The sequence below is a fragment of the Delphinus delphis genome, chromosome 5 (assembly GCF_949987515.2).
Source record: "Delphinus delphis chromosome 5, mDelDel1.2, whole genome shotgun sequence".
Lineage (NCBI taxonomy): Eukaryota > Metazoa > Chordata > Mammalia > Artiodactyla > Delphinidae > Delphinus > Delphinus delphis.
Window position 1 is genome coordinate 11,548,286 of NC_082687.1, and position 12,641 is coordinate 11,560,926.

Sequence of the window (12,641 nt, forward strand, 5' to 3'; positions counted from 1 at the left end):
ACGTCCTCTCCTTTTTATAACTTTATAATTGAAATCTCATTAAAAGCTTTCTAGGTCTCTTTTCCCTTAGTGACCAGGTGTCCCTAATTTGTTTTTAAGCAATGTGACTAATTCCAGGCAAAGACTAGAAAAAGTCTGATACCTGTTGGAGAATAGCGATAGCAAGGTTTAATAATTGGGGTGGCTTTTTTAGGTTGCCTTTAACCTCGTTTAAAAAAAAAAAAGGCGTCAACGTCTTTTCTCTTAGAGTCCTGCCTTTTTCTCAGTCCCGGTTGAAGATTCCAGGGGAAATGAGAGCAGTATTTTGTTTCTCCCTTGTATTGCAGATAGGGGGAGGAGGTGGTTATTAGAGAGAAGCTCTTCCTCTCTCGGTTTCCCCCTCTCTCCGCCTAACAGCACCGCTCTCTCGCGGGCTCGCTCGTTCTCCTAGGTGATCCATTTCTAGGCAACGTGGGTCTAGTGCTGAAGCTGCCAGGCTCGCTCCTTGCTCGCTTCCTGCATCCCGCCAGGCGAATCGCTCCAAAAGCATCCTGCGGCCCGCGGCGGCTTCCCTCCTCCGGCCCAGCCCCGCAGCTCGCGCCCGGCGTAACTCCCCCGCCACCGCGCCCGAGCGAACCGGCTCCCCGGGCCCGCCTTGACGAACTCCGCTCCCGCCTCGCGCAGAAGGGGAATTTTCTCTGCATTACTATCTGCATTACCTTGAAGTTCACTTTCACCAGCCCTCTTGGAGAGGGCTTTTTCCCCTCCCTGCTGGAATCTGGCTGTTCCGCTCGGAATCTCCTAATCTTTCCTTTCCACTTAGATTTTATTTTGGCAGCGAAGACAAGTGATTCTCTGCGGGCCGTTGGGGCGGGGGGGGGGGAGGGGGGCTTTTTCGCTTGGGGGGAGGGGGAGGGGAACATCCGGCGTGAGCGGGGAGGAGGGGGTTGGTATGTTGGAAGTTGCGGCGGAGCTGGGACCGGAGACCCACGGCCCCGGCGCACGGATGGGGATGGTCTGAGCTCCAGCCTCTCCCCCTGCCCGGGAGCAGCGAGGCTGGATACATTTTAAAAAAGCCAAACTGCAAACAACTCTGGCGATGCCAAAATTCCCCTCCAAGTGACACGGCTTTGCTAAGGAGGTTTCCTCAGGCTGGGCTCTTTCTCTTATTCGCTCTGCCTTCCTCAGCGACGATTATAAAAGCTTTGGTCTGGTAACAGGAATTGAGGGGGACAAAAAGAAAAAAGAAAAGAAAAAGCTGTGCTAAACTATCGTGACCTCAAACTCTTTGGACTTTTTTTTTTAATATTGAAAGAAAATCCATCCTCAAAGACAATCAGCATAGGCGGAGATGGAAGTTTTACCCTTGCTGTTGGTTTTGTCCTTCTGGTGGTCTCGAACCTTGGATTCGGCGAGTGCGGATTCTATCATTCACATCGGTAAGCAAGGGCTGGCGCTGCCCGTGGGTACTTTTACCGTTTCGGCTCGCAGATATTTCCCCTTTGCTTCCCCCTCTCCTTCCCCCTTTCCGCCCTCTGTGTGGCTCGTTGCCGCTGGCTTCGGTTCCTTGCCCCTTCCCGCTACCTTCCCTCACACTTGGGCAGCTTTCTGAAAGGATGCGGATGCTCGAACCTTGCCTGGTGCTGTTGTTTCGCGGTGAACCGGGGAGTGTGGGCTGTATGCTTGAGGGTCTAGAATCTACCTCAGCGTGCGTGCGTGCTGGGGAGCGCGGGGGGCTTCTGGTGTGTGAGGAAAAGAAGTTTCATTGACTCTACCTTCCATGTTCTTTCCCGGATGTACATTTGCTCCATTAAAAAAAAAAAAGTACCTTTTGAGGGAACTGAGGTGTCACCCGTGAGGCGAAAAGGGCTGGGGTGCGAGGTGGGGGTGGGGAAGAGCGTCCTTCGGATCGAACAGGTGGTTTTGCAACGTGAGCGGGCCGCGCTCGCCGCAGCGCGTGCGACGGTGACGGGCTGCTGGCTGAGCCCCCAGCCTCCGTCTCCGTTTCCTGTCCTCTCGGCTGCGCGGTGCTCGCGACTGGGAGCCGCGCACCTCGCTGCCTCGCTCGCGCTCCCGGGTCTGGCGCGGCGGCGAGACTGGCCCCGGGCGCTCGGGAAACGCGGGAGCACATGCGCGCGCGCCGCCCTCGTGGGCTGCCTGGCGAGCAGCCGCCTGGCCTCGCCTCGCCGTCAACTCTGAGTTGCAGCGCAAGGCCGAGAGCAAAGGCGCTTGGGCTATGGGCGGCCTGAGTCCGGGAAGGACGACGAGCCGCCTTGGAGATGCTCGTGGCCCTACCTATTGGCACCCAGACGGGCCGGGTCTGGCCGCGGCGGGCGCGGGCTGCACGTCATTATCATGCACAGCGCTCGCGGCTTCAGGCTCCAACTCTTCTCACTTGTTAATCCGTGAGAGCTGAACCGAGACCGGCTCTTGCAGCCTTTTCTGCGTTAATGCGACGATTTCCTTTTCGGAAATTCGCGTCCGCGGGCCAGCGGGGTTCAGTTACTGCGCTGAGGAGAGGCCCCCCTTGAGGAATTTCTCCGGGCGCAGGACTTTTATGTGTCCACACGGCTTGATGCTCTGCAAATTGAGGCGACAGATGGGTCGCAGCATCTCCCCTTTCCGCCCCCTGCCCCTCCCCCGCGCAACACACACACACACACACACACACACACACACACACACACACACACACACACACACACACACACACACACACACACACACACACACACACGTGTCCTGGAAGGGGAACCTGCTGCAGGTGGAGGTTGTGCCTTTGTGCCTGCCTGAGCTAAAGGCTTGTGTCTGGTGTGCGAGTCCACAGCGGCCAGCCCCTCAGCTCCAGGGGGCTCCCTCTCTTGATCTCAGAGGCTGTCTTTGTAAACACGTCTGCCATTCGCTATCATTTATATCAATAGAACCGAATATATCTCTGTGCAAGGGCTGATGAGGTCAGGATTCAGAAAACCTTGCACTTAACACGTTTAGTGAATTAAGCACTAGATAGCTTGTCTGCTAGGTCACGTTTTGCCTGGGGTAACAGTGTCTGTGGGTTCAGAACTTTTCAGGGAGAAATTGTCTCATGGAGGGTCTCAGTAATGTTCTGATAGAGTTCAGAAATGACGTGTGCTCCTCTTAAAGAAATGATGTACATTTATGTCCAGTTGTAAACGACTGGAGCAGGAATGCTGATATATATTACCATGGTACCTTTATATTCATGTTATGATGAGGGGTTTCTGGCTTATACTCATCATCGCTCAGGAGGGAGGCTTGTGGATAAATGCTTATTTTATTGCTTATTCTGTGGTCTAAACGATAAATACATTATTTGCAAACACCTACAGCTCTTGCTGTCCTCTACTAGATGAATACTATTTTGCAATGCAGTCTGGGCATTTGTTTCAAAATAGAACACAACTTGTATTTTATTTCTTTGGCATTCTGTTGTCTGTCAGTGTGACACAGCTTGCTTATTTGTAACCAGATCCCCCCAAAAAGTTACTATGTACAAATTACAGATTTCTTTAGAAAGCTGATTGTATGCATTAAATGTATATACTACTGAAAGAAGTAGTTACTTCTCAGACAATTAATTTGACTGCAATTAGTACATTAGACAAGAGCATTAACTTCTTTTATAGACTATCTAATATTGCCATGAAGCTAGCAAATTGATGGTTGTTTCAAATGCTTCATATCTTTTATAATATACTGAAAAATGTAACCTCCTAAATTAAATTAAAAAAAAAAGGACCAAGTCTAATTTATGTGCACTTCAGAGGTTAGAAGCCCCTTTCCCTTCCATCCCCACCCTGGCCAAAGTATAATAAATTCAAAACCAAATGCCCATATTAAAATTTTAAAGTACCAGTTAATATTCATTGGATCAGTTTACTTACTTGGTTGAATAGGAAAAGAGAATTAATTATCTTTAGGAGGTGATAGTCTTCATTTAAGTATCTAATGTGACAAGTATGCTTATGGGGAATGTATTATTTCAGGACTAAAGGGATGAAAGTGATGACACTGGAGGGAAAGTGAATATTTCAACTCTATAGATGTAAGGAGATAAGCGGAAATGAAAGGTTTTCACAGACTCATATGATGTGTTCAGGTAGACAGTAGCTGCCATATGTAGTTCAGGCGAGCTTGAAAGATGAAAAGACACTGCTCTAATAGGTTCTTTAAATATCGAATCTTTTTGGTATTGAACTAAATTATATGTTTGAAAACTTTGTCCATTCTTTCTCTTTGTTTTTATTTCATGCAGGTAGTTTTAATAAAGTCAATTATGTATTTCAAACTCTAATATATATATTTTTTGAGCACATTAGTTCACTACAATGATGAGATATAATGGTTAAACACTAATGACTGAAATGGAAATGTATTTATTTCAGTCAAAAATGCACTAATATTGTAATTACTTTGAATTTCTGTTAAATCATATTTTAAAGATACTTCATAATTACATATTCTTGTTTAATACACATGCACATGCAATATACACAGTATTTAGAAATGAATCACCTCAGTTGTGATCTTCTTTGCCCCTCCTCCCACCAAGTAAAGGTCTTTCGACATATAAAAACTGTGCAATTTTGAATTATGCTTCTACTTTGAGCCTGTGCATTGATTAATTTCATCAGACCCCCATTACTTGATTGCTTAGAAGTTTCCTGATGATCTGCATGCTGTAGGAAGAACCAGAAAGTCATGAGTGGAATGGTAATGATATTGTGTTTCATGAGGCTATTCAAAAGTCACTCTGATTTATGTAGCTCGAAAGCTCCAAAGTCTTTGAGATTAGCCATGCTGACTGCTATTTTCTTCATACATCAGTCGTCCCACACTCTTTACTCCCTATACACAACGGGAGTTTAGAGCACTGCTTTAATTAAGCAGGGATTAGGTTTCATTTCCAGTCAACTGCACAGTTTGTGTTTTGCTTCATATCTAATACGGAGGATCTCATGTTTTAACAGTTTAATGTGTGCTCATTTCTATATCTGGTACCTGTACCTGTACCAGATCATTGAAATGAGCTATCCTCAGTTATATATCTCTGCAAGGGAACACTCAAGTGTACTTATTCATATATTATAAAAATCACTAGCATGTTTTTATTGTTATCAGTCATAGTAAAATACCTTATGCCAACAGGAAATAGAAATGAAACCCTTATTCATGTTTTTCTCATAAGCAAATGATACTTTGTCCTCTGAGGTCATAAACTATGACATGTTTGAGAAGCCTAAGACAATTCACAGAATATTTTCATTATGAGAAAGTTTAAAGTACAAAATTGGTGGGTGAATAAGATGTGTCACCACATTATAAACAATAATAGATGGCAAATTTAAAGCATTAGTTTTCATTACTGGCACACTGAGGACTATTTTATCAAATACAGAATGTAGAAGTTGTACTGTGTCTTCTGTAAAATTGTTTCTTTTTCAACTCTTTACATGATTTGCATTGGTTAATGATAGCCTTCAAGAGTCATCAAGGATCCTGCACTATATGGGATATAGGGATTATATGGGATTTAAGTTATCCTTTTATTATATGGGATTTAAGTTATCCTTAAATATAGTTATTTATATTTAAATAAGGATTTAAATATCCTTTTATTATATGGGATTTAAGTTATCCTTAAATATAGTTATAGTTATCCTATATGGGATTTAAGTTATCCTTTTATTATTTACAGTAGTTGTTTGCTCCCTGAGTTATGGATAACATATAGTGTAAACTTCTAGAAAGTATTAAGAAGTAGCTTCTAAATTTACAATGAGGTTATATTTTATGAGGTATGTCTTTCTGTATCAATAATACAGTTGTTTGAAGTGCAATTCAGATGTGCATTAAGTTAGACAGTGTTATTAATCAACAATATCAACTGTGACATGACTAATAAGCCATTACACTGAGGAACTTTGCTTTCTACTCCAAGTGAAATGTACATCCAGTAAATATCTCCTGTAAATTCTAATTCAAATATGAATAAAAATCAAGGTCATTAACTTTCAACTTATCCAGCAATAGAAACCAGTTGAGGTTGTTATGAGTAATGGGAGATGTATTATATTTAATTCTAATCTCCAAGGCTAAGTTTATGATGCTGTAATTTTATCTCAAAGAGATATTGTAATTTTAAAACCACACTTTTAATCCAGAAGGTTAGTATCCCTTCACCTGCATATATTATTTTAGTATTAAAAAGTGAAGTATTTGGCACTGCTATTGGATTTTCATGGTATTTCAGATAATAACGTATTGGTGAGTAGCAATACTTAGTTTGACTAAAAATATAATGTTTATTAGAAAATACATTTGTGCCCTATAAAGAGAGCTTTGCCATTAGGTGTCACTGCATTCTGAGCTGTTCCTTTGTAGTCCTACTTGAAAATCCCAGGAACTATTTTTTTTAGTTCTCAGAAAAAGAAAATGCCATTTAATGAGGATTGTGATGCTCTAAGATACAGGTGGTTTTTATTTTCAAACCAGAAAAAGAAATATTATCCCTGTGGGAGATTGGGATTGACATATATACACTAATATTTATAAAATAGATAATAAGAACCTGCTGTATAAAAAAATTCAAAAAATAACAACAACAACAAAAGAAATATTATCCCTGACTCTTGTAAGAATTTAATTCTAGGGCATATCAACATTCTGTGTTCTCTAGATAGATTGCTAGATCTAGTGATGTAACTATTTCACAAATTTAAAGTACAACAGAAATATACTCTTGAGCTAATACTATCTGTGGAAAAATCTAAGACACCAAATAGTAGTCAGATATGCTTAATAATGCTGGTGTAAACAGATATTAGTAACTGCTTACCTATGGAATATTTAAGGTCCCAAACTGATTGATGTTTGTAACATGAAACACATACACAGAGCTATGGAAAAAATACATGGGCACAATATAAATATATTTAAAAAATGTCAACCACTGACTTTTGTGCAGGATTATATATGTTTTCAGATAATTTTAGCCTGGAAAATATTAAGTTTCATGTATTAATTAATTTCCTCCACACACATACTACTACCACCACCACTACCACCAGCGCCATCGGATTTGTGTAGTAATATAAAACCAGTGTCTTTTATCAAGTAGTAATTTTCCTGTTTATTTAATTTGTTTAAGAGGCAAGATCTTCCTTCTAGCATATCCTATGATAAGACTAACGGAGGATGAAACTTAGGTCACCTTTAATCTGATACATTAGTTTTTACATTGACAAAGCCACAAAATTAGAGAATGGAATACTAAGTTAAATGAATGAACCAGTTATCATGTTATGGTAGACCTTGCCCTGTGCCAGTATTAATTAATAAACTTGTTGGAATAATGTGCTATTAAAAATTCAGAGTAAAATTAAGTGATCAGATGGATGTCAAAAGGGTACGGGGAAACGTACTGACGTAATTCTATGATTGGTTATTAAGAGGACATCTGTGGATTTAGGTCATTTAAATAGGTGAATTTTAGCATTTGGATGTGGACACAAATTTCAGATGAATGTGAAAAATTGGAGATGTAAGTCTTAGTAAAAATGTTCTGGATTAGAATTTAGAGGGTTTGGGGCTAACTACCAATTTTATAGATAGCTAACTGAGCAATATTGGGAAGTTACTTATTTTCTTTAGTCTTCATTTTTATCAATCCTAAAACAAGACTTAGACTAATGTTCATTTAAGCTCTACAATTATATGACCTAAAATGAAGACAAATTCCTGTGTTTGAGGAATTGGGGGAAGAGATACAGTCAAGTGTGGTTCATATAGCTATTTTTAATAGTTAGGTTTAGAGTGAATTAAAAAAAAATACAAGGGGAAATAAATGGAGCCTAAAACCTTAATCATTCAAATTAAGGATCCCTTAGAATGAAGATTTTCTTGGTGTGAACAAGAATTAATATTTGTTCATCAGCTATTCTAGATAACTTCAGCATCAGAAGAGAGAGCTGGGTTTGTTCTTTGTTTTACATTTTGTTTTTGTTTTCTCTAGCGTTAATACTAAGATGTTACATACAGTGCTAGTGTATCCCACAATACAAGCGTACATTAAGGCTGACTGGAGGAATGAGTAGTCTTATGTTCTAACCAGCATGGACTACAGGAGCCTTTAGAATTTGCCAACTCCAAGCACCCCAGGAATATTAGCATACGTTTGGCACCACTCAAAAATGTAGCATATAAAAGAAATAGCCAGTGTTTCTTCAGTGTTCTTCAGGTATTCCGGCTTTTACCCTGCTGTTGTTAACCAAGTGGTTATCAAATGTGAAGCTGAGGCTAGGATGACCCATTGAAAGCTTTCTTGAGTGAATAGAGGGAAGCCTAGAGGCAAGCACAAGAAACTAAATACCAAAAGGCCTCCCTGTGTATGTTAAAAAATTTTGAATCACTCTGTAGTCAAGGTCCTTATTAACATATTTTATACATGAAAAAAGATCAAGTTATTAATTTTATCAAAACAACAGTTCTTAAACTTTTTTCTTCATCCCCAAATAATTCAAAGTAATATTTTTAAAATGAATAATTTCACTTTATTGCTCTGAGTGCTTGATTTTTCCCAACTAATCTTAAAAAGATGTTTGCTTCATTATCAAAATCATAATTCTAGAAGCTAGTTACCCTGAAACCACAGGGTAAGGTAGGCATTATTAACAATATGTAGTATGTGTGCTCAGTGGGAGGATATTCTATCATTCAACAGACATTTATTCTGAACCTACTCTCTATGAACTACTGTTTTTAGGTCCTGGAATTAAAATGTCGAACAAGTAACCTATGTCCTTGTATTTAAGGAATTACATTCTCATGGGGGTGGCAACCAGATAAAGAAGAATATGCAAGTTGTAATGTCAGTTACTGATAAATGCTATGAAGAATAATGAAGGAATAGCACCCTATTTCGAGTAGGGTCATCTAGTAAGACCTTCTGAGGAGATGATCATTGGAGCAGAGACTTGATTCAAAAAAAAATGAAATCAGCCATGTGGATATCTGATGAAAAAGGATTTCAGCCAGAGGGCATATAGCAAAGGCAATGGCCATGAGACAAGACACTAAGGAATCTACTTAATTCATTTAAGGAACATCTTAAGAGTCAGTGCGGGGCAAATGTGGAGTTTAATGACCAAAGCAGGAAGTTAGAAGGAAATAAGGTCTGAGAGGCAGCTAGGGAAGATCCTATAGTGGCTTATAGGTCATGGTATGGTATTTAATCTAGGTATGTAGGATGCCCACTGGAGGGTTGAGATCAAACACGATACGTAATGCTTTGTGTTTTAGAAAGATAACTTTCTCTGCTTGGGTGGAATGATGGCAGTAGAAATATGAAGATCAGTTTGATAGTAGTGAATTGGACTATTCCAATAGTTGGTAGCTGAACCAGTTGTAAGATTGCGGATGTATTTTGAAGATGAACAGGATTTTCCGATGGAATGTTCTGCTGGGAGAAATCCAGAGGAAGAAATGAAGCTTCCAAGGTATTTTACCTAAGCAAGTGGGTGACTAAAATTGGGAATGTGGGACAGTGATCAAGTTTTAGATAAAAGTCAAAATTTGCATTTATTACACTTGATATTCCTATTAGGCGTCAAATTTGAGAATTTAAGCTGGCAGTTGATTACATTAGTCTGGAATTTTGGGGGGAGTTAGGAATTCAACATTTGCATTTAGAATTCATCATTACAGACATGATCTTTAAAGCAATGGGAGGGGATAGCACACTTAAGGAATAACCGTGCAAAGAGAAGAGGTCCAAGACTATATACCACAGGCATCGCAAAATGTCGATGTCAGGGAGACAGAGAGGATCCTGGAGAAGAGAGAGATGCGTGGCCTGTGAGTTAGAAAGAAAGCTAGGACTGTGTGGTGTTCTGGAAGCAAAGTGAGGAAAATATTTCAAGGGGGAAATCAGACACCCTATCAAATTATATGGATGAAAATTGACACTTGACTACTGGGTTTAGAAATGTTGAGGACAAAAATGACTTTGACAGAATTGCTTTCAGCAGACTGAAGGGACAAAATACAGGTTGGCAAGGAATCAAAGATTTAATGGGACTGGAGGAACTCCATGAGTTTTGCTTTAAGGGAGAGATGGGTATGGTGGGGTGGGAACATGAGGTAAAGGGAGGGTTTTGTTTTTAATGGTGGGAGTTGGGATATACAGTAATTTTTTAAAGGTTCAATCATAAGAAAATTTTCAATAAGAGGATTCAAAAGAAAATGTTCTTTTTTATTCAGACCTATTTGATTCCTGAGTTTGGATGGCAGCTGTTCAAATAGAACTGTGTTTTTGTTTTTGTTTTTTGGTGGTTATTGATGTTTTTGTTTTGTTTTGTAAGCTCCGGTCAAGTGATACTGGGCTAATGCCAGTAGAATTAGCCAAAGAAGCTTATATGTCCTCCCTGAAATAGACTCTGTTAATTGTTCTGCAGTTTTGTTTCATTTAGTTTCCCAGATTAGCACTCAAATTTAGGTATAATTTTCTTACCTGAAATTATGAGTAGATTATATCTTATGGAGTAGTGATATACCATTACAGATAGAATCAACATTTAGTCTTTTAGTAATGTGCTAATTTTAGGAACACACATTATTCCTATGTAAATGGCATTAAAATGGCATAGAATTATCTTGTTACAATAGACATTTGTATTGAATATAGGTTTTCTCTAATTAAATTCTATTATGCATTTAATTCACTTAAAAAATCATTTTGGAACAATTAAAAGAGTATAGTTTTTCACAAGGCATTATATATTGCCACATAGAAATTAAATAGATGAAATAAATTCACATGATACTAATTTTCAGTAACACATTTAAATATTTCCTTTTATGGAAATTTCACTTCTATTTGTGCTATACCATAGCTGACAGATCTTTAGACATAGGTGAAAATGAGGAAAAAAAGTGTTCCACATTTTCTAACCTCAGAATTCAGCCTTCTGAAAATGCATCTCAGTTCTTTTATTGGTCTCCTATTAATACAGTTATGTATTGACTTTGCAGATAAAATAATTAATTTTGTATTAAAATAAGAATGCCAATAACAGATGAATGATATTTTTCTGTGTTCTTTGTCATTTCCTGTACTATCTCCTCCATAAAAACATTTTGTCTCATGGAAACAATGTAATATGAATATCACATGGTTGTTTCTGCTTGGTTACATCCATTAATTGACATATAAACATAGAATACATTAACAGTGAGGGGATAGGAGTCCTGTGGTTTGGGCACAGCAATGACTGTTAAAGAAGGCATGCTGTGTTATGGCTGGAGCTGAAGAATATAATTAATGAAGTATATAACATTAAAAGATATTTTAAACTTGCTACTTCATAACTTCCTGGGTGGTGAAATACAATTGTTTGAAGGAAATGCTTAGCAGATTTAAATCTAAATTTAAGTTGGAATGGGCCACTAAAATTGGTGAAGTGCTTAGTATACTTAACCTTGATATCATTAAAATGACAGGCCCCATGAGGAGCACATTTTAGATAGGCTTATTATCTTAAAAACTGAAGACTAGGTAATACCTTTGGAGCTAAACTGGAAAAAGAGAGTCAGGTCTGTTGTTCTGTTGCATGTAGTTCATGGTGAATTAAAATCTAGAAGACTAATTCTTCCTTCTGTAATTTCTGCAATCTGACAACAGGTAAAATTGTGTTAGAGGTGCAGTGGCAATTACTATCTTGCCCTTCAGTCCATATTTCTTCTTTGTTGCTTCTTTGAATGGTGATAACAGGAAACTAGTCAATTTTCTTTTTAGAAATACCAGCAACTCTCAGCATAGCCCAGAGGAGGCATGCCCTTTATGAAAACCATTATAAATTTCTTCTTAACAAAATCGTTAAAAAAAAAAATTTAACACTTCTTTCGTGTGGTAGGTGGCTCATGCACAGAGTTGAGGGGATTACTTTTCAGTTTCCTGGTGGTGTAGTCATGGTGGGTTTTGTACATTTTTTATAATTCATTATTGTCACACTGAGAAATCATGATCTACATCCTCATATTCTATTTGCAGAAAAAATATTTTTAAGGTTACGTGAAAACCATGTGAATTTTTTTGATTCAGTGCTTACTATATGTGCACAGTTCAGTATGTATTCATATAAGACATGTTTTCCCATCCTTTAAGAATTTTTAAGTATATCTGCTGTCTGAGATAATATTGTACATTAGGAAGCTGAAAGTAGAGCAATTTAGGACTCATAGTTGGATGACTGTGGTCTATTATGGCACTGGAGTATGTGATAATTCAATAAATGCCACCTTTATGGTGCCCTTAAGGGTGCCATAAAGCAAACATATATTTCAGAAAAAAGATTATAATTGGGATAAGGAGATTACCACTTGCAGAAGGTCTTGATTTATAACAGAAAACTCTTTGCTCAGCTTCCTGATGGTTAATCATTAACCTTGTTTTGCCTATAGGCTACAGAGTCGATACAGTCATGCCGTAGTCAGAGCTAAGGGAAAGTCTCTGCCGTTTACCTCTTTTCCTCTTTTTTTTTCCTTTCCTGTGGATGTCAGTAGTTATGCTATTAGGTCAAGTAAAAGAGGAGATGGCTTTAAGATGGCTTTATCTTGTAATTAATAAAACTAATGAGATCCTT

At 38.9% G+C, this 12,641-nt stretch overlaps 1 protein-coding gene across 2 annotated transcripts in view; it reads left to right on the forward strand.

Moving 5' to 3' along the window:
* The first annotated feature begins 1,330 nt into the window (after positions 1–1,330).
* GRID2 (glutamate ionotropic receptor delta type subunit 2) overlaps positions 1,331–12,641 on the forward strand; it is a 1,342,883-nt gene continuing 1,331,572 nt past the window's right edge. For both annotated transcript variants that reach the window (XM_060011605.1, XM_060011606.1), the window contains exon 1: positions 1,331–1,418. In XM_060011605.1, coding sequence (XP_059867588.1) covers positions 1,331–1,418 — 88 coding nt within the window. The remainder of the gene's footprint in view (positions 1,419–12,641) is intronic.